The following is a 23,161-nucleotide window of genomic DNA, read 5'->3' as shown; positions in this document are numbered from 1 at the left end:
TCGGGAGGGATAAAGCACTTTGTTCAAAATTTCATAGGTTTCGAGTTGACTCTGCCACAAAATTGGTACATAAACACATATATATATATATAGCCGCATACAGGTAAACTCATAACGTTTTGTATAAAATACAAACTCACGTCCCACCTATAACTTCGTTGCTGTGCATGCGCTCGACGCGTCACCCCATAGGCCTGATAGTACTCGATGTTAGGCCGCGTTATATTCGTTAACTTGATTTTTGGGTGACCTGTGGAGAGGTATCTCATTGCCGAAACATCAATTTTTCAGAAAAGCTTTTTTTTAAAAGTCCCTTACGTCTCTGTTTTTCGCAAATAGCTTTTTAACAAAGCATCCCACAGAAAAATAACCAGCTCTGAGCAGAAAGAAAATTTTATTCTCTACAATTTCCTTCATTGCATTTTTTTCCTAGGATGCATACTTTTCCCATAAAATCACTGTTTAGACTGAAAAACACGAAAATTCGGACCTGTATAATCAACTCTAAATTAAAATTGAGCAGTCAAAAATTTATTTTAGACGATTTTTGACCACGCCATGTGAAAGAGGACATCTTCAACCACCAAAATCACCAAAAACAACGTAAAAAACGTAAAAAATGATTCTTGGCAATAAACACCTTTTCCTCATGTCCTTGTACATAATACTTAGGCTATGCACTCATTTGAAAATTGAGTCAAAAGAGAAAGTGTATAAACGGCAATCTCACGTCCCTGCTCAAACTTTGCCAGTAGACTCCCCACACCTTGTAGATTCATATGGCACCTCATCGAAAAGTCACGTCCTAAAAAGGTTACGAGTTTGTCAAAACGTTATGAGTTTGCTGGTTAATCTATAAAAAAGTTACGAGTTTACCCCCTAGAATATTTATATATATATCTATATATATATAAACTTTAAGGAAACCTGAAAAAAAACTAATGGTCCCACAATGATCCCAACACCCCAAAACGCAAAGAAAATTTACTCCGGACCGAAACTGTCACAGTTGAGACAAATACAGTACCTGACTTTTCTTCGAAAAGCCGGTAAAAATTGGCTCATAAGCCTACCGCGATGCCTATATATATAGGTATATATATATATAGCCGCATACAGGTAAACTCATAACGTTTTGTATAAACAGCAATCTCAAGACCCCTCTGTAACTTCGTTGCTGTGCATACGCTCGACGCGTCACCCCATAGGCCTGATAGTACTCGATGTTAGGCCGCGTTATATTCGTTAACTTGATTTTTGGGGGCCCTGTGGAAAAGTTGCTCATTGCCGAAACATTAATTTTTCAGAAAAACTTTTTTTTGAAAGTCCCATACGTCTCTGTTTTTCGCAAATAGCTTTTTAACAAAGCATCCTACAAAAAAATAACCAGCTTTGAGCAGAAAGGCAATTTTATGCTCTACAATTTCCTTCATTGCATTTTTTTCATAGGATGCATACTTTCCTCGTAAAATCAATGTTAATGTTGAAAAACACGAAAATTCGGACCTGTATAATCAACTTTAAATTGAAATTGAGCAGTGAAAAATTCATTTTAGACGATTTTTGACCACGCCATGTGAAAGAGGAGACCTTCAACCTCCAGAATCACCAAACAGAACGTAAAAAATGAATGAAATGATTCTTGACAATAAGCACCTTTTCCTCATGTCCTGGTACATATTAATTAGGCTATGTACTCATTTGAAAATTGAGTCAAAAGGGAAAGTGTATAAACGGCAATCTCACGTCCCTGCTCAAACTTCGCCAGTAGACTCCCCACACCTTGTAGATTCATATGGCACCTCATCGAAAAGTCACGTCCTAAAAAGGTTACGAGTTTGCCAAAACGTTATGAGTTTGCTGGTTAATCAAGAAAAAAGTTACGAGTTTACCCCCTAGAATATTTATATATGTGTGTTTATGTACCAATTTTGTGGCAGAGTAAACTCGAAACCTATGAAATTTTGAACAAAGTGCTTTATGCCTCCCGACTGGTGTATTGCCGAAATTTTGAGATTTCGAGTTTTATTAAAATCGGTTCAGGCGTTCCCTCGATATTTCAGATTAAGTGATATTTTTTGTCATTTTTGCGTCCTTTTGCAGACCTCCTCATCAGTTTTGTTTTTGGTAAGTATACCTATTTTTTTTCTAAGAATAAATATTTTGCTTAACAATAATCAGTAACGTCTGTCTTAATATACCCAAACGATTTCTCAGTTTATTTCTTGTTAGGAACTCGATGGAAAGTCGGTTCACGTGTTCCTCTGACAGTTCAGCTTAGGTAGGCCTAATTGATTTTTGGTTGCATTTTTGCAGACTTTTGCAGACTTCCTCATCAGTTTTGTTTTTGGTACACCTATTTTTTTTAAAGCATAAATGTTTTGCTTAGCAATCACCAATGTCTGTCTTAATACCCAAACGATTTCTCAGTTTATTTCTTGTTTCGAAATATTTAGGTTTCGACATGGGACTGTTTGACGGAGGAGGAGCACCCCCACCCCCAATTTTGGGTGAAACTTTCAAAAGAAAATCTGGGGCATGTGATATATCGAATTGTATGTTTTCGGTGACGCTGAACACGAATATGACGTCAGATTTTTGATTGGACCCCATCCACGGCCCCCGGAACCTCCCCAAAGGGGGTAACATAATTTTTTTTTCTATTTTTATACTTTAATGGGAATTGATGTTACCAGGGCTTTTTTGTGGTGGTCGCAGGGGGGGCGCCGTTCCCCCAAAGAAAAGTTCGAAAATATCGAAAAATTTTCATAACAATTAAACAAATGAACGAATTTTAAAAAATGATAAAATGAATAGATTTTGGTAACTTTTTCAAAAAATTGTGAATTATCAGAATAGTAAAAAGCGAAACCGAGATCAGAATTATGATGAAAATTTGGAAATTGCTCTAAATCTAAAATTTAGCATTCAAGTTTTTACCTCAGTGTGAGTGTCTACTGGCAAGAAAATAGCAAGAAACCAAGAAAAAGGCGAGAAATTGACATGAGTGGCAAGAAAGAAAGCAAAAAAATAGTATAGGAATTCCATCCTTTGAAAAACAAAAATTTCCAAAGAATCCAAAAAATTACTGAAAAATTGAAGTTATCCCACCAATTTTGAAAAGTGTTGAGATTAGAAAAATCGAATCCTTTCATTAAAATTGATGTTGTTCTACATTTCAAATAATTTCAAAGTTTTTTGCCGCATACATTTTTAGATTGAAACAGTTCATGGCAAATAAAATGAATTGTGTTGGTTGATATTGGGTCTAAACGCCTAGAAATCGGTAATTTAAAGGTCATTTTTTAGTCATTTTTTTGGTGAAAAAAGGTCCTTAAAGTCCTTTTTTATTTTCAAAATTCTATTTTGATGCCTGTTGTTAGGAACTCGATGGATAATGATGGGCTGATTATTAATCGATTAATCGGGCCTGAAAAACGAAAAGTCGGTTCTCTCACGCTAGTTGCGTGAGTGTTTTTTTTTTTTTTAGAACGGACCGGGAATTCAATTCCGGTGTCCAATCGCCCAGACGAAGCTTCCTTCTACTCGAAAACTGCACTTTTTGAGGCTCGAAAATTATGTTTAAAAAAACACCGAATTTTGCACTTTGAATGACGTTTTCTGACCCATTCGGGATCGGATTGAAAAACAAACGTCATTATCGTGTTCAGCGACCTCAAATTAGTCACAAAAAAAAGTCATTAAAAATGCAAAATTCAACAATTTTTTTCCAGCTCATTTTTAATTTGAAAATTTCCAGTAGAAGAAAACTTCGTTCGACTGATTGGACACCGGAAATGAATTCACCGTCCCAACACCCCCCCCCCAACCACATTTTCAGCTCAATTAGCGACCAATTGGTCAATTTTCAATTTTTTTACGCTCTCCCTGCGGGCTCCTCGTGGTTTTAGCGCCGAAATAATATCAAATTCGTGTTCAGGAGGTTCGAAAATGTATATTTCGATACCTCACATGACATTTCATCTCATTAGCTTAAAAAATAATCAAATAAATGGAGAAAATTGAAAAGCTGGTATTCCTGCGCCTTATTTCGAATAGGTATGCAACTCATACGACATCGCTAAAATTGCCAAAATGGCTTTACAACGGTTAAAAATCGGCTAATGTTATTAGGAGAATAGAAGATATTAGCAGGTCTCACATGCTCCCAATACCGAACAGATCAACGTCGTTCACCAATATTCCGATAGATAGCAGCACCCATCCGTGTAAAATTTAAATTCACAATAATTATTCCTTGAATTTCAATACGTGTTTTCGAGTGCTAAACGCTTTGATATTTTTATTTCAATTTTCAAAAATGAAATATCGGCAGTCTTGAACTCTTGGTAGATGATTCAAAATTTCAGAAATAGTTTTATTGGACTTTTCAGTATTTTATTTTACAGTGTGAATTACCTGCCTAGATCAAATACAAATAGAAATAGAAATAAATATATTTTATTAAATTTTCTTCGCGATCATAATGATTCGAAATAAATTGTACGTGAACGCAGGTAATTAGATGAAAACGATTTTACAAAAATATAGGTAGTACCTACCTAACAAATCATTTCACATTGAAAATATGACCAATTGACCATAAAGTAAGTAGGTAACCAGGAAAATAGAAAATAAATAAATAAATGAAAATATAAGTATCAACAAAATAATATGTATTATGAGCTCATCGGCGGAGGCACCCATCCACCAAATGCTTTCTGAAGCTCTTCAGCAACAGCGAAACAAAGACGATCTTGATTAGGGGCAGCAATTACCTAAAATGCAAAAAATTCGAACGTATAGGTATCGACAAATGAAGGATGACCTTAATGCAACAAGATAATTTTTAGCACGAAAAACTCACCTGAAAACCTACTGGGATACCATTTGCATTCAGTCCCATAGGAACATGAGTGGCTGGAAAACCTAATATATTCACAATCATCGGATACGCCATCGACGTCATTTTCCACAGAGACTGCTGTTTGTAGAAAGCCAAAGAAGCAAAGGTTGGGTAGAATAGGACACCATCTTCTTTTAATAATTCCTATCGGTGGTAAAAAACTTCATAAAATGCATATAAAATATCGATGCTCTGAAATTAAAACTTAATCATAACAAACATAATCGTCTCTGAAATTTTAAATCAGTTTACTCGTGTTTTTCGAATAAGTGCATAAAATTTTACTTAGTAATATTTTCAAATTATGAAGTTTTGTTCATGAAGTGGTGATAAAACACAATTTGCAAACTTGATGTTTACTTTAGAGACGATATTAATTCTTTGTATACCTTATAAATACCCGAACGAGTTATAAAACTTCAGGTAAATAAGATAAGAGCATAAAGTACCATACCTTGAGACGATTAGCCAAATTATTCGCAGCTGACAAGTACTCGGGTCGTTTGTTTTCAGGTATCCAAAAGAAACAAGCTTTCGCATTAAATCTCATCATTAATAATTCCATCGAATAACTGGCTTTATTTATGAATAACTTTAGCAATTCGCTTAGTAGACTAGACTCGTTCTGAAACCAAAATTCAACAATTTAGATACCTAATTGATCATTTAAAAAAAAATGAGAGTAGTTATAATTATTTTGTTCACTAATACGGTGGCGAATTACGAGTATACCCACCTTTGGATCTTTCAAAACTAATACAGAATCGACGTCTTTCATTTGTGTAGCTTTGGTCATAATCATTTCGAGTGCATCGTCCATTTCAGCAATATTGATCTGAAACACGTAGACAACAAACATTATGTAGGCTACTCGTATATGTAATTATTTTATTTATTACCTATCTAAAAAATACACTATTACAAAACCAAGTAGGTATTGCTCGTGTAACGTACTTTTTGAACAAAGCATTCGTGAGTACTTCGGAGATGTTTAACTGCTTTGAGAATTACTTTCTTGATATCCGGATCGACTGATATTTCAGATAATTTGAAACCTCTATCGAGCATATAATAAATCCTCAATTCGCTCAGATTTACCTGTAAAATAGTCGAAAGAAAAAACAGTTCATATAACAGACTTTCTCAGTTTTCCTGCAGAAATGAAGTCGTTTTAGATATTGAAAAAAAAAAAAAAGATTTATGTTGCACTGAAATTCTTTGATTTTGGTACAAATGGTAGAAAATGTGGTACGTAATTTAAAAATGAGAAACTCTCGATCACTTCTTTCGTATTAAAAAATTAATAATCATCATGAGTAATTCAAAATTTAACGAATTTTTATCTGCTCGTTGAAAATTCCATGGGAAAATTTTCTTGCATCAAGGTTTAAGTACATAATATGGTACTTCGTCATTAACTAGATTTTAATTTCTTTGTATTAACGACTGGTATATGGTCATATGATATTATTGAACACACGTAATAAAAAAAAATCAAGAATTGCTATTTTTCAAAGTGATGTTACAGACTCAAAGTTTGAGATCGTGTAGAAAATTATCAATTTCCTCGTGATAAGGGTCATTAGGCATCGTCTTTTGTCCATATTCAACGAGACTGGCGGTATTTATAGGACAATTCAAAAAATACCAAAATGAAAAATGATGCAACTTTTTTGAGCAATTTTGACAACTTTTTACTGAAATGTCATTTTTTTCTGGCGATTTTCAGGAATTTTAATGTTTTTTTTTCAGAGTTTTCATCATAATTTTATCAAAATTTCAACACTTTTCGATAATTTTTTGGAAAATTCTATAGAAAATTTCTTCATTTTTTGACAATTCGCGGTATTTTAAAAGCTGTTACTTAGGCTTTGTGTTTGGAAAAAGTTTCAACGATGTTTCATGCAATTCTTGCCTGGTAATGTTTGATAACTTTCATGGTGTCTTCGAGTCTTTTTACATATCTGATTTTAACACGTGTTCAACACTGTTCCTCGTATATTTTGGGATTTAACTAAAATCTCATCATTTGGTAATTTTTAGCAAATTTCATGGTTTTTCGAGGTTGTAAAAACGCCAAAACGGGGTATTTTTTCAGTTTTAGCGCTTTTTGGTTCACATTTTTTAGGTTTTAGTTTTTGCTTTTGCTTTTTCGTTTTTTTCAAATTATAGTTTTTTGCTTTCGTTTTCAATTCTTTTATTTTTAGATTTTTGTTTTTCATTTTTTTTCAACTTTCACTTTCTCTTATTCGTTTTAATTACGAATTTTTATCATTTTTGTATCTGTTCTCGTGTTTTTTTTGTTTTTTCATTTTTTGTTTCAGTTTTAGCTTTGTTTTTTTAATTTTTTTCTGTTTTTAGTTTTTGTTTTTTCATTTGTTCAGTTTTTAGCATTTTTTTGTTCGAGTTTTTGTTTTTTATTTTTAGCTTTTAGTTTTTGTATTCGTTTTAATTTCGATTTTTAAAGTTTTTGATTCTGTTTCTTTTTTTAAATTTTTGTCTTCCATCAAGTATTTCTGTTTTCAGTTTTGGTTTTTGATTCCGCTTTGTATATGATTCAATTTTCAGCTTTCTCAACTGTTGCTTTTTTTAGTTTTCAGTTTCAGTTTTTGTTTTTGTTTTTGTTTTTCATTATTTTTTTTCAGTTTTTGTGTTTGTTTAAATTTTCAATTTTTGTAAAACGTTTTGTTCCGGTTTTCTCTTTTTTTTCTTTTTTTTTTAATTTTTAGATTTTTATTCTTATTTTCTTTCAGCTTTCAGTTTTTGTATTCGTTTTAAATATGTATCAATTTTTATTGTTTTTGTTTCTGTTTTCCGCTTTTTTAAAAAAAATTTCCTCAGTATTTTTTTATTTTCCTTTTTTTAAAATTTTTTGTTTTTCATTTTCAGCTTTTTATTTTTTGTTTCTGTTTTCAATTTCTTTTCTTTTCTTTCGATTTTTGGTTTTAAATTTTGTTTAGTTTTCCATTTTTTCTGTTTTCAGTTTTGGTTTTTGGTTTTGTTTTGGTTTTTTAATTTTTAATTTTTTAGTTATGTAGGTATACGATTTAATTTTCAGCTTTTCTAACTTTTGCTTTTTGCAAGTTTTCGGTTTCAGGTTTTGTTTTTCATTATGTATTTTTTTAAGTTTTTGTATTTATTTTAATTTTAAATTTTGATAGTTTTTGTTTCTGTTTTCTTTCTTTAGTTTTTGGTTTAGTTTTTATTCATAATTTTTTAGTTTTTAATTTTGTATGCTATTTAATGTTTTTGTTTTTAATTTTTTAATTTTTTAGTTTTGTATAAGATTCAATTTTCAGCTTTTTCAACTTCTACTTTTTAATTTTTAGTTTCAGTTATTGTTTTTGTTTCAATTTTAAATTTTTATATGTAGTTTTTGTTTCTGTTTTCTTTTTCTTTTTTTTTCTTTTTTTTTTTGGTTTTCAGTTTTAGTATTTGTTTTTGATTTCGTTTTCATTTTCAATTTTTAGTTTTGTATGTGATTCAATTCTCAGCTTTTTCAACTTTTTTTTTTAGTTTTCAATTTCTGTTTTTGTTTTAATTTTTAAATTTTTATAGTTTTTGTTTTTTTGTTTTTTTTTTTAGTTTTAGTTTTTGGTTTTGTTTTTGTTTTTATTTCTAATTTTTTAGTTTCGTATAAGATTCGATTTTCAGTTTTTTTAACTTTTGTTTTTTTTTCAATTTTCGGTTTCAGTTTTTGCTTTTGTTTTTCAGGTTTTTTTTTTCAGTTCATGTATTCGTTTCAATTTTCAGTTTTTTTTTGTTCTGTTTCCTGTTTTATACGTTTTTTTCTTGGTTTTTAGTTTTTTTGGAGTATGGTGTTTTTTTTTGTTTTCAATTTCGTTTTTACATTTTCATTTTTTCAGTTTTGTTTTCAATTTTTGTTCATTATTTTTGGTTTTCCGGTTTTCATTTCAGGTTATGCTTTGGGTTTTGTTTCAGTTGTCCCAGTTTTCACAGCCCTAGTTTTTTCGATTGTTTTCACATCAGTATTTGAATTTGAGACAAAGTTCAAATATTCGTTGTAACTTTTTGGGAAGAAGCCTTTGTGAAAACTTGTATGTATTCTTCTCAAGTAGGTAGTAGGTAGGTACCTAGTATAAGGTTTCAGTTGAAAACTTGAAAAGTTTTCTGCTCGAAATTTCGGTTTCAGTTTTTGTCCAAAATCAATCTACCTCATCAGTTTTAAGTTTTCGGTTTGCTATTCCCTGATGTCGTGAAATTCACTCAATCTGATCATGAAATTTCAAACTCTCGTCGCTAAACGCGGAATACATAAATAATTACCTTTTGATCCAAGTTCAACGATGCCACTTCTTTTACACCGGCCATAGCAGCGAGAGCTAATTTCAAATCCTCTGCATAACGACAAAAAGGTCCTATCGAGTTGGTTTTTTGGAAAGTTTCATCGGGACTATTTGGAAAATGTCCAGTGAGGGAAACGATACCTTGAAAAAAATACAAATCAAAGTCATTCGTTGACTACAATCTACAATAAATTCGCCAGTCCATTTAAACAAATTGATTTCTATATTAAGAAGTTGAAAAATCTTCCATCTTACCAGAGGTAGGTCTGTGACCAAATAAACCGCAATAGAAACTGGGTACTCGAATAGATCCGCCAAAATCTGACCCAATACCAATAACTGAACCAGCTGCTGAGACTAGAGCACCCTGAAACAATACAAAAATATCAATTCATTATTCAACTTCATATTTTATCATGTTTCTGCAGATATTAATTCTACAAATAGGTATGAATTGCTTACTTCTCCTCCAGAAGATCCACCCGAGGTGAGATTAGGATCGTACGGATTATTCGTGTAGCCAATTATATCACTTCGAGTTTCGTAAGAACAGCACAGCTCTGGCAAGTTTGTAACAGCTATTGGAATAGCTCCTGCATTTCTCAATGCAGCAACCGCATCACCATCTTCGGTAGCTTTTACGCCTTTTCTCAGCTGAGCTCCGGCAGTATAACTCAAACCTGTCAAAAATAACATTTCATTTCAAATTTAACCCATGTTTACATTTTTTGAAAAAATAGTTGGCACATCCAACTCACCCTTAACCATCAAGCATTCCTTAAACGTTACCGGCACTCCCAGCAAAGGCTTCTCTTTGGCGAGTTGTTCGATAGGTTTTTCATTACTTCGGATGAGACGATCGACATTCCTAGCATCTTCTAAAGCCGCTTCAAATCGATCTTCAATTATAGCGTTCAATTGCCCATTCACCTGTTGGCATCGTTCAATGAAAGCTTTCACAACTTGCTCACTGGTGAGTTCTTTGGTTCTAATTTTTTCGGCTAGAGTTGTCGCGCTCGAATTGAGAATCCCTGGTTCATTCAGCGCCGGTAGAGGTTTCCGCGGAAGTTTAGCGAAGTAAGAATAAAGAGGAGCAGAAATTTTCCCCAACACAACGTTCAAAAAGTTCAAAAATCGCACCAACAGCTGCATGTTTCCTCGTCACTGTCCAATGAAATTCACTATGAAATTAACGCACCTAAAAATGAGCTCAAAAAATCAACGCAATTAAGTATTTTACATTATGAGATACCGGTTTCCTTGTGTAGTTCACGAAATTATCTAGATACAACCACGCAAAACATTCACTTTTAGTTTCATATTACACCAACACCACTCACCGACGATAGAATACCTACTGAACCAAGTATTGAACACAGCGAACATGCAACTGCGTCGAGTAGAAAGAAATTACGACTTACGAGTAGGTACCTCTTCCCTAAACAGCTGCACGGCCTTGGTGGATGGAATAATCAACAACTATCCAATCACCAACATGCAACATAAGATAAATGAATCATCGTACATTGCGTGGCAATCCTTTTTGGAAAACAATTATGTGACGTCGAACACCTACTCTTATTATTCTACCATACACAGCACGTAAAGTGAACCTACATCCGAATTCTTACATTGTATTCTGATTTGATCATAGTCTTAAAAATGGTCGATTCGATGGTCGAATCGTGTGGTAAATTTATAGATGATTTGTGTATAAATAGGAATGACCATGGGAAAAATTGGCGATTTGGAAATAATCCAGTTGAATACGAGTAAGTAGCTTGGAATAAAATTCGTGCTGTTTTGAATATCGTTATAGATGCAGAAATAAACCAGGAGGCAGTTAGAGCGAAGACTGTTGAATTGAATGTTGGTTAGTTGTTACCTATTGATTCAGAAAGTATTCCTCATCAGTCATCATCATTGAACTTTGATCTGGTAGCCTGTGTGGAATTGGTAGGAATTATTCAATTATTCATTAATAAAAAGTAAAAATTAACAACGCAAAAAAAATGAAAAAAAATGAAAACGAAATTCGCAAAAAAAAAACGCATTGAGAAGTATTAAAACAATGTACCAAAACTGTAAAAACACTCTTCAATCAGCACTGAAATGACTTAAGGAAATATAAGTATAAGTAAACTGAAAAAAAAAAGTCAAAATAGATTAAAATTAGAAACAAAAAGTAAGTAGTGAAATTTTAGCCAAAGCCAAAAATGCATTTAAAGAAAGGAAGATCAAAGCATGTTCAAATCAAGGTGTTTCAATATGATGTAAAAACAAGCACAGTAAAGTAAATACACAAATAATAGTGAAACATTAACGAAATTCATCAAAAATAAAAATTTACATGAAAAAGGAGTAAAGGACAAAAAAGTACTTAAATCTACGTAGTTAAAACGAAGTAATTTAAATCTTTATCTAAGTCAACTCAATTAGTACATACAATTCACGTACGTTTATGTATGTATTTCATAAAATGAAAACCAAAAAAAACTATAAATAATAATTTATTTATTTCAGTTAAATTTGGGCAAAAAATTGAAAAGATCAAAAATGGTAAATGCTTCATGGAGAGAAACGTATTGTTTAAAATTGAAATAATTTTTTTTTAATCATCAAATAATTATTAATTTAAATTAAACCTACCTTTAAAAAAATATGATAGGTAAAACATTGATCTTGTAAATCAAAAATTTTTTAAATTTCAGTAAAAATCTATAACACCCAAAATTCTACGTGATTTTACTTGAAATTACACGGTATTTTCAAAAAATTAGAGAAATTTCAGCGAAATTTTCAAAAATACTTGAAAAAAATACACACCAAAAAACACATTAAAACCACTGAAAATTAAAATAGTGAAATTTTTTTCACGCTAAAAATGGATAAAAAAGTGTTGAACTTGAATCTTCTTAAAAAAAAAAAAAAATAGAAATACTTAAACATTAAAATCACTAAAAATCGGAAAAAATTGAGAAACTCACAATTAGAACTCGTACTCAACTTTACACTAGAATAAGAAATTCTAGTAACCAAAAAAGTTTGAGAAAGTAACCAAAATTCAAAAAAGCGGAAAAAAGTAACGAAAAAAATGTTTTGGTTTCTAATTTTAAAAAGTTGAATCGAGTACATATTTTGCAATGAAATGTTTTGATAAATTTTTAGCAAAAAAAAACATGACAGTTTATAATAGTTTGGTTTTTCAAAAAAACGAGAATTTTTGTCAATCTTTGAGAAACGAGAATTTTATCAAATTTCTTGGGAAATTTGAGCAAAACGCATTACTAGCAATTTTATTATTGACAAAAAATGGTGAAGGTATGTTCACAATTTTCGTGTAAAAAGATGAAGTTTTTTTGGCAATTTCTGGAAAATGAGCGAGACTTTAGGACAATTTTTGGAACAGAGTAAAACTTTTTGAAATTTTTTGCAAAAAAAAAATATATATATAAAATTTTGTCAATTTTTACCGATTTTGACATTTTATTGAGTTTTATAAGATATATCATAATATTATTATGATGTTTTTAATGGGTTTCCATGACATATTTGTAAAGTTATATTAAAATTTTCATCGATTTTTTACACTTTTTTCAATTTTTAACTCAGTTTAACATGTTTTAAACTTTTTTTCATAAATGTTCGATTGTTTGACAAATTTCGCTAATATTTCATCAACTTTTCTCAATTTACAGTGCTTTTTGATACTCAGACTTGCGTAAAACAGGTTTCAACGTTGTTTTACAAAGTTATAAAAACCAAGAAATCAAAACAAAAAAAAACTAAAACCAAAAAAAAAAAGTAAAAAACAAAATTTTAGGAAAAACAACAAAAAACTGAAACACGTAAACGAAAACAATAAAAATGAAAAACAGTGAAAACAAAAACAATAAGGAAAGCTGAAAATCAAAATAAACCAAAAACAAAAGCAATAAATCCCTCTTCCCACCAAAAAATTTCAATTTATAATTCAAAAACGCCGTTTTTTCTATCCCATTTTCATCTTTCTTTATTGATTACAATTTTTAATTCGTGCATTACTTTGCTTCATTATTTTAGTATTTTTTCAAAAGTATTTCTTTCGCATAAAAATTAAAATTAAAAATAAAAAGTGCAAACCAACCGATAAAATTGGAAATTGGAAATCAAAATGAAAAATGAAAAATTGTAAAAACAAAATTTACAAATGGGTGTAAAGTCTCCTCTTCAAGGAAACTTTCAAATCATGGATATGCTTTTTTTTTTTACTCAAGTTGACTCAATTTCAAATAGAAATAAAAAGACTGATAAAATATTGAAAAGTCATATTCAAAAAATTGACATATGTATAAGTAAGTACCTATGTTTAGCAATTTCGTTTCGAAAACGATTCACGTTCAAAAATTCAATAAATGGCTGGCATTTTAAAATTTAATACCTAACCCAATTTTTTCGATTGAAATTTCAATTTTGTCAATAAACTGACCTTTCATTTACGTTTTCGGACTGCTCAACTCAAATTTAATTTTGTTTTCTTCTTTTTAAACCACACGAGCAGCTGCAAACAGACCAGTAAATTAAAAATTCCAACATGGATAATAAAGAGAGATCAGGATCAAATAATAAAATTGGCCCCTCTCTCCCCACCCACAATTTCTATGTTTTCATCTACAAGTAGGTAATGCAAATTTTCGGTTCATCTTAGAAAATTCGGACCTCTGTGCAAGTGTGCAATTCTTAATTTTTTGTTCAGAATCGAAAAAAATTTCCACGAACTATCCGATGTTGCTTCAAGCTCCAGGAGGAAGGAATGAACGAATTGAAATGCTAAGTACAAAGAGGTTTCCGTTGTTGAACAATTTCCAGAAATTTTCTGACAACCTGAAATCGAAAATCATGTTACTTATAATAAATTGAAGTTGCCATCTCTGAACAAATACATACAACAAACTCACCCAAAAATCTCCTCGTCAAGTAGGTACTCATCTTGGAGATCAAAACTTCGCTTCCATCGCAGCCGTATCAAACAATATCGTTCCTTCAAAATTCACATCAGGCAACCAAAGACACGCGGGTGCGAAAGAAATTGCAGAGCGATTCAACAGCATGATCGAATTCGAGCAAGAGAACAATCGAAACACCTGTTGAAGAAAACAAAAAAACGTACGAGAATTTTAGAACACAAAGCTGTCCAATAATAATTATAAATATATAAAACAATCTCTCTAAAGCTTCCTTTGTAGTGGCCATGGAATTTTTCTACAGAAAAGTCAAATGTGTAAGTATGTAGATTCAAATGGAAGCAAATACACCTACTGGCTGTGAAATTTTATTTATTTTTTATGGAAAAATCAAAATTTTTCAACTTTTCCATAGAAAAATGATGAAATGAATGAGATGAAGATTGAAAACTTTTTATCAAAGTCAATAATCATCAGAATTTATAAGAAATGTTATTATTTTACAAGTTTAGAGGTTCAACAGTGCATAAAATTGAGTTTGAAAAAATTTCACGATTTCCACCGCCGATACCATGCCTCAGAGTTTCTACGACGCTTTTCCAACTTACCTGCTTCAATTTCGTGTAAATATAGAAGCTGATTTTTGAATAAATTTACCTGTAGATTACTTCATCAATTCATCATAAATCCTTTATTACACACATTGAACAAAAATAAATTAAAAACAAAGAAAAAACACTCGTGGGCATAAATTAAGACTTTATTATTTGTTTGTTCGCATTTTCTAAAATATTAAACTCAAATTTCAGTTCATTTTTCTAAACCTCCCCTTCGTATTTTATCATTTTTCGCGACGTGTATGGTAAAAAAAAAAGTACAATAAATTAATTAGAAAAAACACGTCGTCGAAAAACGATACTTAAATGAAAAAATTCGCTATTATAATTGTCCGTTGTAAGCCATTTCTTGAGCGTCTAGTTGACGTCCGTGAGCATGAGCGTATTCGTGAACATGATGAGCGTATTCGTGAGGATGATGGGCATCAAATACAGGAACTGGTTGCGGGTAATGGATAACTTCGTAGTTGACTTTTGGTTTGGAGAACTTGAAGATGACCATTGCGCCGGATAACACGATCGATAATAAAGCCAAAGTCAGCGCTTTCCATGTTTTCAGGGCGATTAAAGCGAAAGCTAGCGGGATCAAGGTGGTGGCTTTGAACTTGAGACCGATTAAGAAAGGCATTACGACGCGTTTCAGGAATTTTTTACCTGCGAGAAATTCAAAATTTTTGTAACATTAGTCGCAGATTTCAAGTACAATAAAAATACATCGTGTTAGTACCTAAGTAAATTTTTTGTTCAAATTTTCAGATTAAATAACGCAAAAATAAAAGTAGAGAGAATTAATCAAAGGTAAAATTACTTCTGCCAGTTGACACTTCGTTGTCGCTACCAGCCAAAGGGATTTTGATCTCTTCTGGTAAATTTTTGGTGAGAATTTTCGGCACCATGGACGGTAATTCGCCGGTGGTGATTTCTTTCGGTATTCTGATACGTAGTTCGTGATTATGTAAAAATTCGTCCAATTTGTCCAACGCCATTAATCGTAGTTCTTCTTTTTTATCAGCATCCAATCCGGAGGCTTTGGATACCTGAGAATAATTCTCACGTTGAAGCTGCTGATCGCATTTCCGGCCACTTATAGGAAAAAGAAATATGAACTCACTTCGTTATAAATCGAAGAACCGGGAGATTGAGTCGATTCGCTGCTAACGATGGTCAAGTCCCTGGTAAGTCTAATTTTATCTTTAGCCATCGACGTGCTTAGGAAAGCCAAGACTTTGGGCTTTACGCAGGAGAACGATCCTTCTTGCAAACATTCGTGGTAAATATTTTGAAGAAGGTCGACGGCGGTCAGTGAACTTCCATCGGCAGCTCGGCCATTTTCCTTTATCAAAAGAGAGAAAAAACATTTCAAAAAAACTAAATCACCAAAAAAGTGGATCAATTTTAGCTCCCAAAGATTTTTTTTTGAGAAAAAAATGGATAAATGAAATAATGTACTTACATCGGCTAATTGAGCAGCAGCCAAAGCCACAAACCCGACGCAAAGTATCGCCAACGATGAACGCACCATATTTAATCGCTCGAGTAATTAACTAAGGAACTAATTAATTAATTAACTACGCACTAAAATAAATCACACACTTCGATTTGATTCCAGGCTGCGACTGGTGATCACGCCTTTTACCGATGAAAATGAACCGTTGATTCTAATCAAATGGATATTCATAAGTGATCGTCGCAGACGACAAAAGCTCGCCCCACTCGAATTACGAATAGCTACCGTACATTTGACACTTTCGATGGCACTATCTGATCGAAACGACCGCGATTTGTTTTTTCTATTTATGAATTCCACTCGAGCGCTGATTGAGTCTTTCGCATGATAATATAATTCCGATGGAGTATCGTCGATTAAAAATCTATAACACAGATGTCCGCAGTGCTCCTTATTGTGATGACGGAGTAAGAAGGGTGATCATAGCGTATAAGTCGCCAATATTAATAACGACCATTGACATTGTTTTGTTTCGTAGACGTGTTGTCGATGCTTCGGAATTTACTTTCGGACACTTCCTGGACACCAGCCAAGCAGCCAGTAAATGAGATTTGAATGAACTTTCATCATCATCCTTTCGGCGCGAGATGGTCTTCGATTTTCGTCGTGTGTAGCAGGATTTGGTGTAATTAGGACACAGGAGACGTCTATTTCTATTCACACTTTCTAGACGGCGATGGCATTGCATATAATACAAAGAATTGGAATTTTAAAGTTTATTCAAAGAAGCGATGCAAAACTAAAAATATGTACCTACATCGGCAAGAACTTTGAAGATGAATTCCAAAATGAAAATGACAGAAAATGTACCTACCTACTCATCAGAATAGGAAAATACGAGTATTGAGTTCAGGGAAATCGAACATTCAGAAAGATTTTCTGTACATAGGTAGGAATTTAAATTTGGTGGCTTTTTGCGTTTCTAAAATGAAAAAGAGTATTCGATTAATCAAAACCAAAATATAATTGAAACGTTCCATTTAACGTATTCAGTACCTATGGGAGTCTTCATTATAGACACCGTACCTGTAGGTAGAAAAAGATTCAAAAATCATTTTTTAATATTAAAAATTATTTCTCAAAAATGAAAACAAATGAAAAATAAATGATATCATTTTTTGAAGAAAACTCGATTCAATTTATCAAAACTTGATTTTAAAAACAGATAAAAATAAAAATTTGCAAATTTTCAGGCATTGAAAAGACGTACTTATGTAGGCTCTAAAAAATTGAAAAATACACAAAGACAATCAGAAAAGCCCGAGTATATCTGCAAATATTCTAAGTGAATCAAAAGATTAATTAGAGTAAAAAAGTAAGAGTAGGTATTCTGCATGGAATGGAAAACAACAATTTATTTGTCACTTGTATTTACCTAGTTTTCTTCTTTCACAATAATTAATTTTCATTGCTTTTCTTGAGATCGAAACTGTTCCATTTCTGCTCTAGAAATCTTCAAACTCTATCAATATACAGTATGACACAAAAGTAGTGCCTAGTGGCTTTTATATTTTTTGAGTGGAAAGAGGTAGCGAGATGAATATGAAGCGGCGTTGAGTAGGGAAAAATAAAGGCTTTCAAAAGCGATCTTGAAAATTTCATACCCATGCACAGGGTGTCCATAAATTGAAAAAGCGGTTTGGTCAAAAAATTCAAACTGGTTTTCATTAGCGCAATGTATTCTACACACCAAGGCGACAAAAACGTGATATGAGTTATTTGAAACCGGTTCATAAACTTGCAACCAGTTAACAAAAAATACCCAAAAATTGTGGATAGAAAAAAAAGTTTTAAACAAAAGTTGTAGAGCGCGAAAAATTACTGAATTCTGTCTAATCACATTTTGAAACCGGTTCATTGGTTCGCATTTAGCAACCAGTTTTTGACAATCGCCTAAAGAATCACCTAAAGTTGAAGATAGAGAAATAAGCTTGAAACAAAAGTTGTAGAGCGTGAAAAATTGAACCATTTTTGCTGATCGGATTTTGAAACCGGTTCATTAATTTGCAACCAGTTTTTGACAATCACCTAAAAGTTGGAGACACAGAAAAAAGCTTGAAACAAAAGTTGTACAGCGTGAAAAATTGAACCATTCTTGCTGATCGTACTTACTTATTTTGAAACTGGTTCATAAATTTGCAACCAAAAAAGCTTGAAGTAAAAGTTGTGGAGCGTGAAAAATTTAACCATTTTTTTTGCTGATTGGATTTTAAAACTGATTCATTAATTCGCAGCTAGTTATCAAAAATTACCCAAAAATTGTAGATAGTGAAAAGAGCTTGAAACAAAAGCTGTAAAAATTGTGAAAAATTACACCATTCTGTTCAATCACATTTTGAAACCAGTTCATTAGTTCGCATTTAGCAACCATGTTTTTTGACAGTCACCTAAAAATTGAAAATAGAGAAAAAAGATTGATTCATGAGTTGGAGAGTGTGAAAAATTTAACCATTTTTGCTGATCAGATTTTGAAACTGGTTCATTAAATCGCAGCAAGCCATCAAAAATTACCTGGTTGCAAGTTAATTGATCATTTTCAAAATTCGATCAGCAAAAATGGTTCAATTTTTCACGCTTCACAACTTTTGTTTCGAGCTTTTTTCTCTATCTTCAATTTTTAGGAGATTCTCAAAAACTGGTTGCTAAATGCAAACTGAATGGTGCTATTCAAGAAGGTCCTATCGACAAAAAACTGGTTTTGAGAAAAACGCATTTTTATATTTCAGTGTTTTGCCATTTTGGTTTAAAATGATATAGCGAGCTCCGGTTTTTTTTGTTGAATAGAAGCATCTTTCCACTATTTATTTCCTGCGTAGTAATTTTTTTTCCACCACTAACATTTCCATGGGAGCGCTTTACAAAAGAGACCTCGATAGGACCTTCTTGAAACGACAGGACCTTCTTGCGGTTATTCACCTAAAAATCGATTTTATTCCTTCTCAAACCCACCAAAAACATGAAATAGTTCAGACAACTTGTTAGATACGTAATTTACAAGTTTAATACACCAACACTTGAGGAAAAAATTCAATTCAGATGTTGAACACTGGGCCAGCATGCTGGAAAATGCGCGAATGATCTTTTTCTCCGAAATGGTTGATCACAACTACACCAAAAGGCACTCTTGAGTAGTAATTTTCAACGCAGAATTCAAATTTTGAGTCAATGTTGCCCCTCGACCCCCGGGGGGGTGGTACCAAATGAAAATTTGAGGAAAATGTGAAAAAATCGAGTATAGTGTCGAAATCTTGATACTTCGGGTTAAAAACCACGATTTTTGAGTCAATTTCCCTCGTAGCCCCCCAGGGGGGGGGGTGGTACCAAATAAAAATGCGAAAAAATCGAGTATAGTGTCGAAATCTTGGTACATTTGGGCTGAAAACCCGATTTTCTTGTCAATTTTATCCCTCGGCTTCCGGGGGGAAGGGACGTGGTACCTAATCAAAATTTAGGATAAAAGTGAAAAAATTGAGTACTTTAATGTAATATCTTTAATACTGTAGGGCAGAAGTTTCTTCCGCCAGCATCCGCCAAAACTACGAATATGATAAATTATGCATTTTAGTGTATGTAAAACAACTGCGATCGATTTACTTGCGGAAACCTGCGGAAATCTGTATCATCTCATACTTTAGCCATGTATGTGTGAGTGCGCACTCGATTTTTTCACTGTTTTCCCCAAATTTCGATTTGGTAACACCCCCCTTCCTCCCTGGCGTGCGAAGGACAAAATTGACTCGAAAATCGGGTTTTCAGCCCAAATGTACCAAGATTTCGACACTATACTCGATTTTTTCACATTTTTATTTGATACCACCCCCCTGGGGGGCTACGAGGTAAATTGACTCAAAAATCGTGGTTTTTAGCCTAAAGTATCAAGATTTCGACACTATACTCGATTTTTTCACATTTTCCCCAAATTTTTATTAGGTACCACCCCCCCCTTGAGGTCGAGGGGCAAAGCCAATTTCATAAATAGCTGCTGTTTGTGAACAACACCACATGGAGCGCTGCGGTTTGCACCATCTTGTGTAAAAAACGTCAGAGATTCAAATTTCATGAACTCCTCAAAAAGGTCCTATCGGTCGATAGGACCTTCTTGAATAGCACCATTCAACTAACGAACCGGTTTCAAAATGTGATTGAACAGAATGGTGTAATTTTTCAAGCCCCATAACTTTTCTTTCGAGCTTTTTTCTCCATCTCCAATTTTTAGGTAATTTATGATAACTGGTTGCAAATTAATGAACCGGTTTCAAAATCCGATCAGCGAAAACGGTTCAATTTTTCACACTCTAGAACTTTTTTCTCCATCTCCACCTTTTAGGTGGATTTTAGCCCCCCAAACACGTTTTTCGACATTTTCTCCGCCGAATTGCATTTTAGCGAAAAATATGTGGTTAGACAAAAGAATCCACGTCAAATTTCCGATCTAATGATGTATCAATTTTCCTTGTACGTTCAAGGGGGGGGGTGGAACTATAGCCATTTAAAATAGGGGAGTTTCCTATAAAAAATACATAAAGGCTATAGGCGCCTAAGAGGGGTGAAATGGTCTCCGAAAGCGTTCGAGTTGATTTTAGCATGGAAGGTGAGTACCATTGAGAAACTTCCGCATGAAAAATTTCAGATCCACATCCCCTCCCCTTTTTGGAGAGCCCCCCTTTTCTGAAATTTCAATAACACTTTTCTCAGTCCCATGTTAACCGGTTTTGAAAATTTTTCAGTATGTCATGTATCTATATTCTTGGTACGTATCCCCACAAAAATTTTCAACCCCCTCCCCTCATATTTACCTCTCAAAATGGTGTAAAAATGTGTCTTAGGGATGGTTGGGGTAAAATGGAAATTTTGGGGAAAATAACTAAGTATTAATGAGTAGGGTGTCCTTTTCTTATGATTCGATACCACTGAGCACGAATATGACGTCAGATTTTTTGCTACCCTTATCTAGCTCTCTCTAGAAAACTTAGTCCCTTCAATTTTCACTACCTATTGTTAAAAAGCATAAAAAAAATGGAAAAACGCTATGTTGATGGGTAAATATGAGTAAGAGTATGGATGTTTTAATATGTCTTATAATGAAATAATCGCGTTGAATGACCACTTTATTTTCTATCCCTGCAGATAATTCTTTATATTGCACGATTCGTCTCATGCAATAAAATTGATTAGAAACGGTTTCAAACCGTTTTGAGCAGTTCTGGAGCCTCCAGCAGATTTTTGAAACTCGAAATTCCCAATGGAGTTGGATAGCCGTTTACTCTGCAAACTAATTTCAATACGCTACGAAGTCAACTGCAAGGGGGTTAACAAGTCGTTTTGGAGCCTCCAGTAGATTTTTCAAACTTGAAATTTCCCCAAAATTTCGTCAAATGGAGTTGGAAAGCTGAAATTTATTCTGCAAACTAATTTCAATACGCTATGAAGTCGACTTCTGGTGGATTTCAAGTCTTTTTGGAGCCTCCAGTGACTTTTTGAAAGGTCGTATGGCGTTTTTTGGAAAATTGAAATTTCCGAAAAAGTAGCTGGAAGCTTTAAAAACATTTGAAACCACCATGTAGTCGACTTCATATCGTATTGAAATTAGTTTTGCGAAGTAAATTTCAGCTTGCCAACTCCATTTGGTAAAATGTTGCGAGAATTTCAAGTTTCAAAAATCTACTGGAGGCTCCAATAATTTTCAAAAAGTCGCTGGAGGCTTCAAAATGACTTGAACCCACCTGAATTCGTCTTCAGAGAGTGTTAAAATTGGAGTGTAGAGTAAATTTCAGCTTTCCATCTTCATTGATGAAATTTCGTGAAAATATAAAGTATCAAAAATCTGCTGGAGGCTCCAGGAATTTTCAAAAAGTCGCTGGACGCTCCAAAACGACTTGAAATTCCTCTGCAGTTGACTTCGTAGCGTATTGAAATTAGTTTTCAGAATAAATTTCAGCTTTCCAACTCCATTTTGATAAAATTTTGTGGGAATTTCGAGTTTCAAAAATCTGCTGGAGGCTCCAGAACTGCTCAAAACGGTTTGAAACAGTTTTCAATCAATTTGGCATGTCGAAAATAGGGTACCTATATCCCAAATTTCAGCTTTCTTGGTCAATTTGGTAAAATTTTGATTTTTTTTCTTTCATTGTTGGCCTAAATTTGATTTTCAAAAATTCACCAAAAATGGAAAAACGCTCTTTAGCACTTAAAATTTTGACAGGTGATAAATTTTTGCCTGATCTTTCGATCTACCTGTGCACGGTTTGAAAAAGTTCGTGCAAGTCCTACTCGTGTGTTGGAACGCAAAATCTGCGATTAATGGCTGCCATTTTGTGAGTAGGGCCACTTTTTTTTTTGAGTACAAGGGCTAGAAATGTTCCTCAGGACTCCCCCTTTGAGAAAAAAGTTGTCCCGGAGGATCGACCGCGGGGGGAGGGGGGTTCAATAGATCCCTAAGCGGGCTCTCCACCTAGTAGTACTGGTTGATTAGTGGTTTGGCGGGGAGGGGGATTGAATTCAATTCAAATTGATTTTTAATAAAATCGATTCAAAATGTTTCTATTTTGATTTTTCAAAAAAATGACACGAAATCTCTAATTTTCCATAGAACAGATTATGGTTTTTAGGGTGGGGGGGGGGGGGTGACAATACTTTTTAGATTTTTGTAGGTAGTTTTTGCAGCTGAACAAAAATCTTAGAATAGTGCCTGAAACAAATTCTATGACTGCGGCTTTAGAAATCTATACCAAATACCAAAATAGAATCAAGAATCGAATAAGTAAACCACATACCATAGCACATTACACATCGAGCTAAAAGAATCTACCTACGACATAACCTATACTGGAAAAATGCATTCGAGTACGAGCAGACAATAATTAATCAAGGGCAATTGGCCG

The 23,161-nt window shown here is 33.1% G+C and overlaps 2 protein-coding genes across 3 annotated transcripts; both read right to left on the bottom strand.

The window, feature by feature from the left end:
* Positions 1-4,445: 4,445 nt before the first annotated feature.
* LOC135846497 (fatty-acid amide hydrolase 2-A-like) lies at positions 4,446-10,629 on the bottom strand. 2 transcript variants are annotated; one of them, XM_065365612.1, is made up of 10 exons: positions 10,454-10,629; positions 9,972-10,377; positions 9,676-9,893; positions 9,469-9,580; positions 9,194-9,354; positions 5,861-6,004; positions 5,643-5,741; positions 5,361-5,531; positions 4,868-5,050; positions 4,446-4,778 (listed from the first exon to the last, which is right to left on the bottom strand). In XM_065365612.1, exons 2-10 carry the CDS (start codon positions 10,363-10,365, stop codon positions 4,680-4,682), a joined length of 1,581 nt encoding a protein of 526 aa, XP_065221684.1. In that variant the 5' UTR covers positions 10,366-10,377; positions 10,454-10,629; the 3' UTR covers positions 4,446-4,679. The 2 variants fall into 2 exon arrangements, with proteins under 2 accessions (XP_065221684.1, XP_065221683.1); XM_065365611.1 differs by having other exon boundaries at positions 9,972-10,628.
* A 4,269-nt stretch (positions 10,630-14,898) lies between these two features.
* On the bottom strand, positions 14,899-16,542 carry Osi18 (DUF1676 domain-containing protein Osi18). The gene is made up of 4 exons (XM_065368379.1): positions 16,227-16,542; positions 15,885-16,106; positions 15,582-15,810; positions 14,899-15,427 (listed from the first exon to the last, which is right to left on the bottom strand). Exons 1-4 carry the CDS (start codon positions 16,293-16,295, stop codon positions 15,096-15,098), a joined length of 852 nt encoding a protein of 283 aa, XP_065224451.1. The 5' UTR covers positions 16,296-16,542; the 3' UTR covers positions 14,899-15,095.
* Between the last annotated feature and the right edge of the window lie 6,619 nt (positions 16,543-23,161).

The sequence above is a fragment of the Planococcus citri genome, chromosome 5 (genome assembly GCF_950023065.1).
Source record: "Planococcus citri chromosome 5, ihPlaCitr1.1, whole genome shotgun sequence".
NCBI lineage: Eukaryota > Metazoa > Arthropoda > Insecta > Hemiptera > Pseudococcidae > Planococcus > Planococcus citri.
This window is presented reverse-complemented; position numbering and strand designations above follow the sequence as displayed.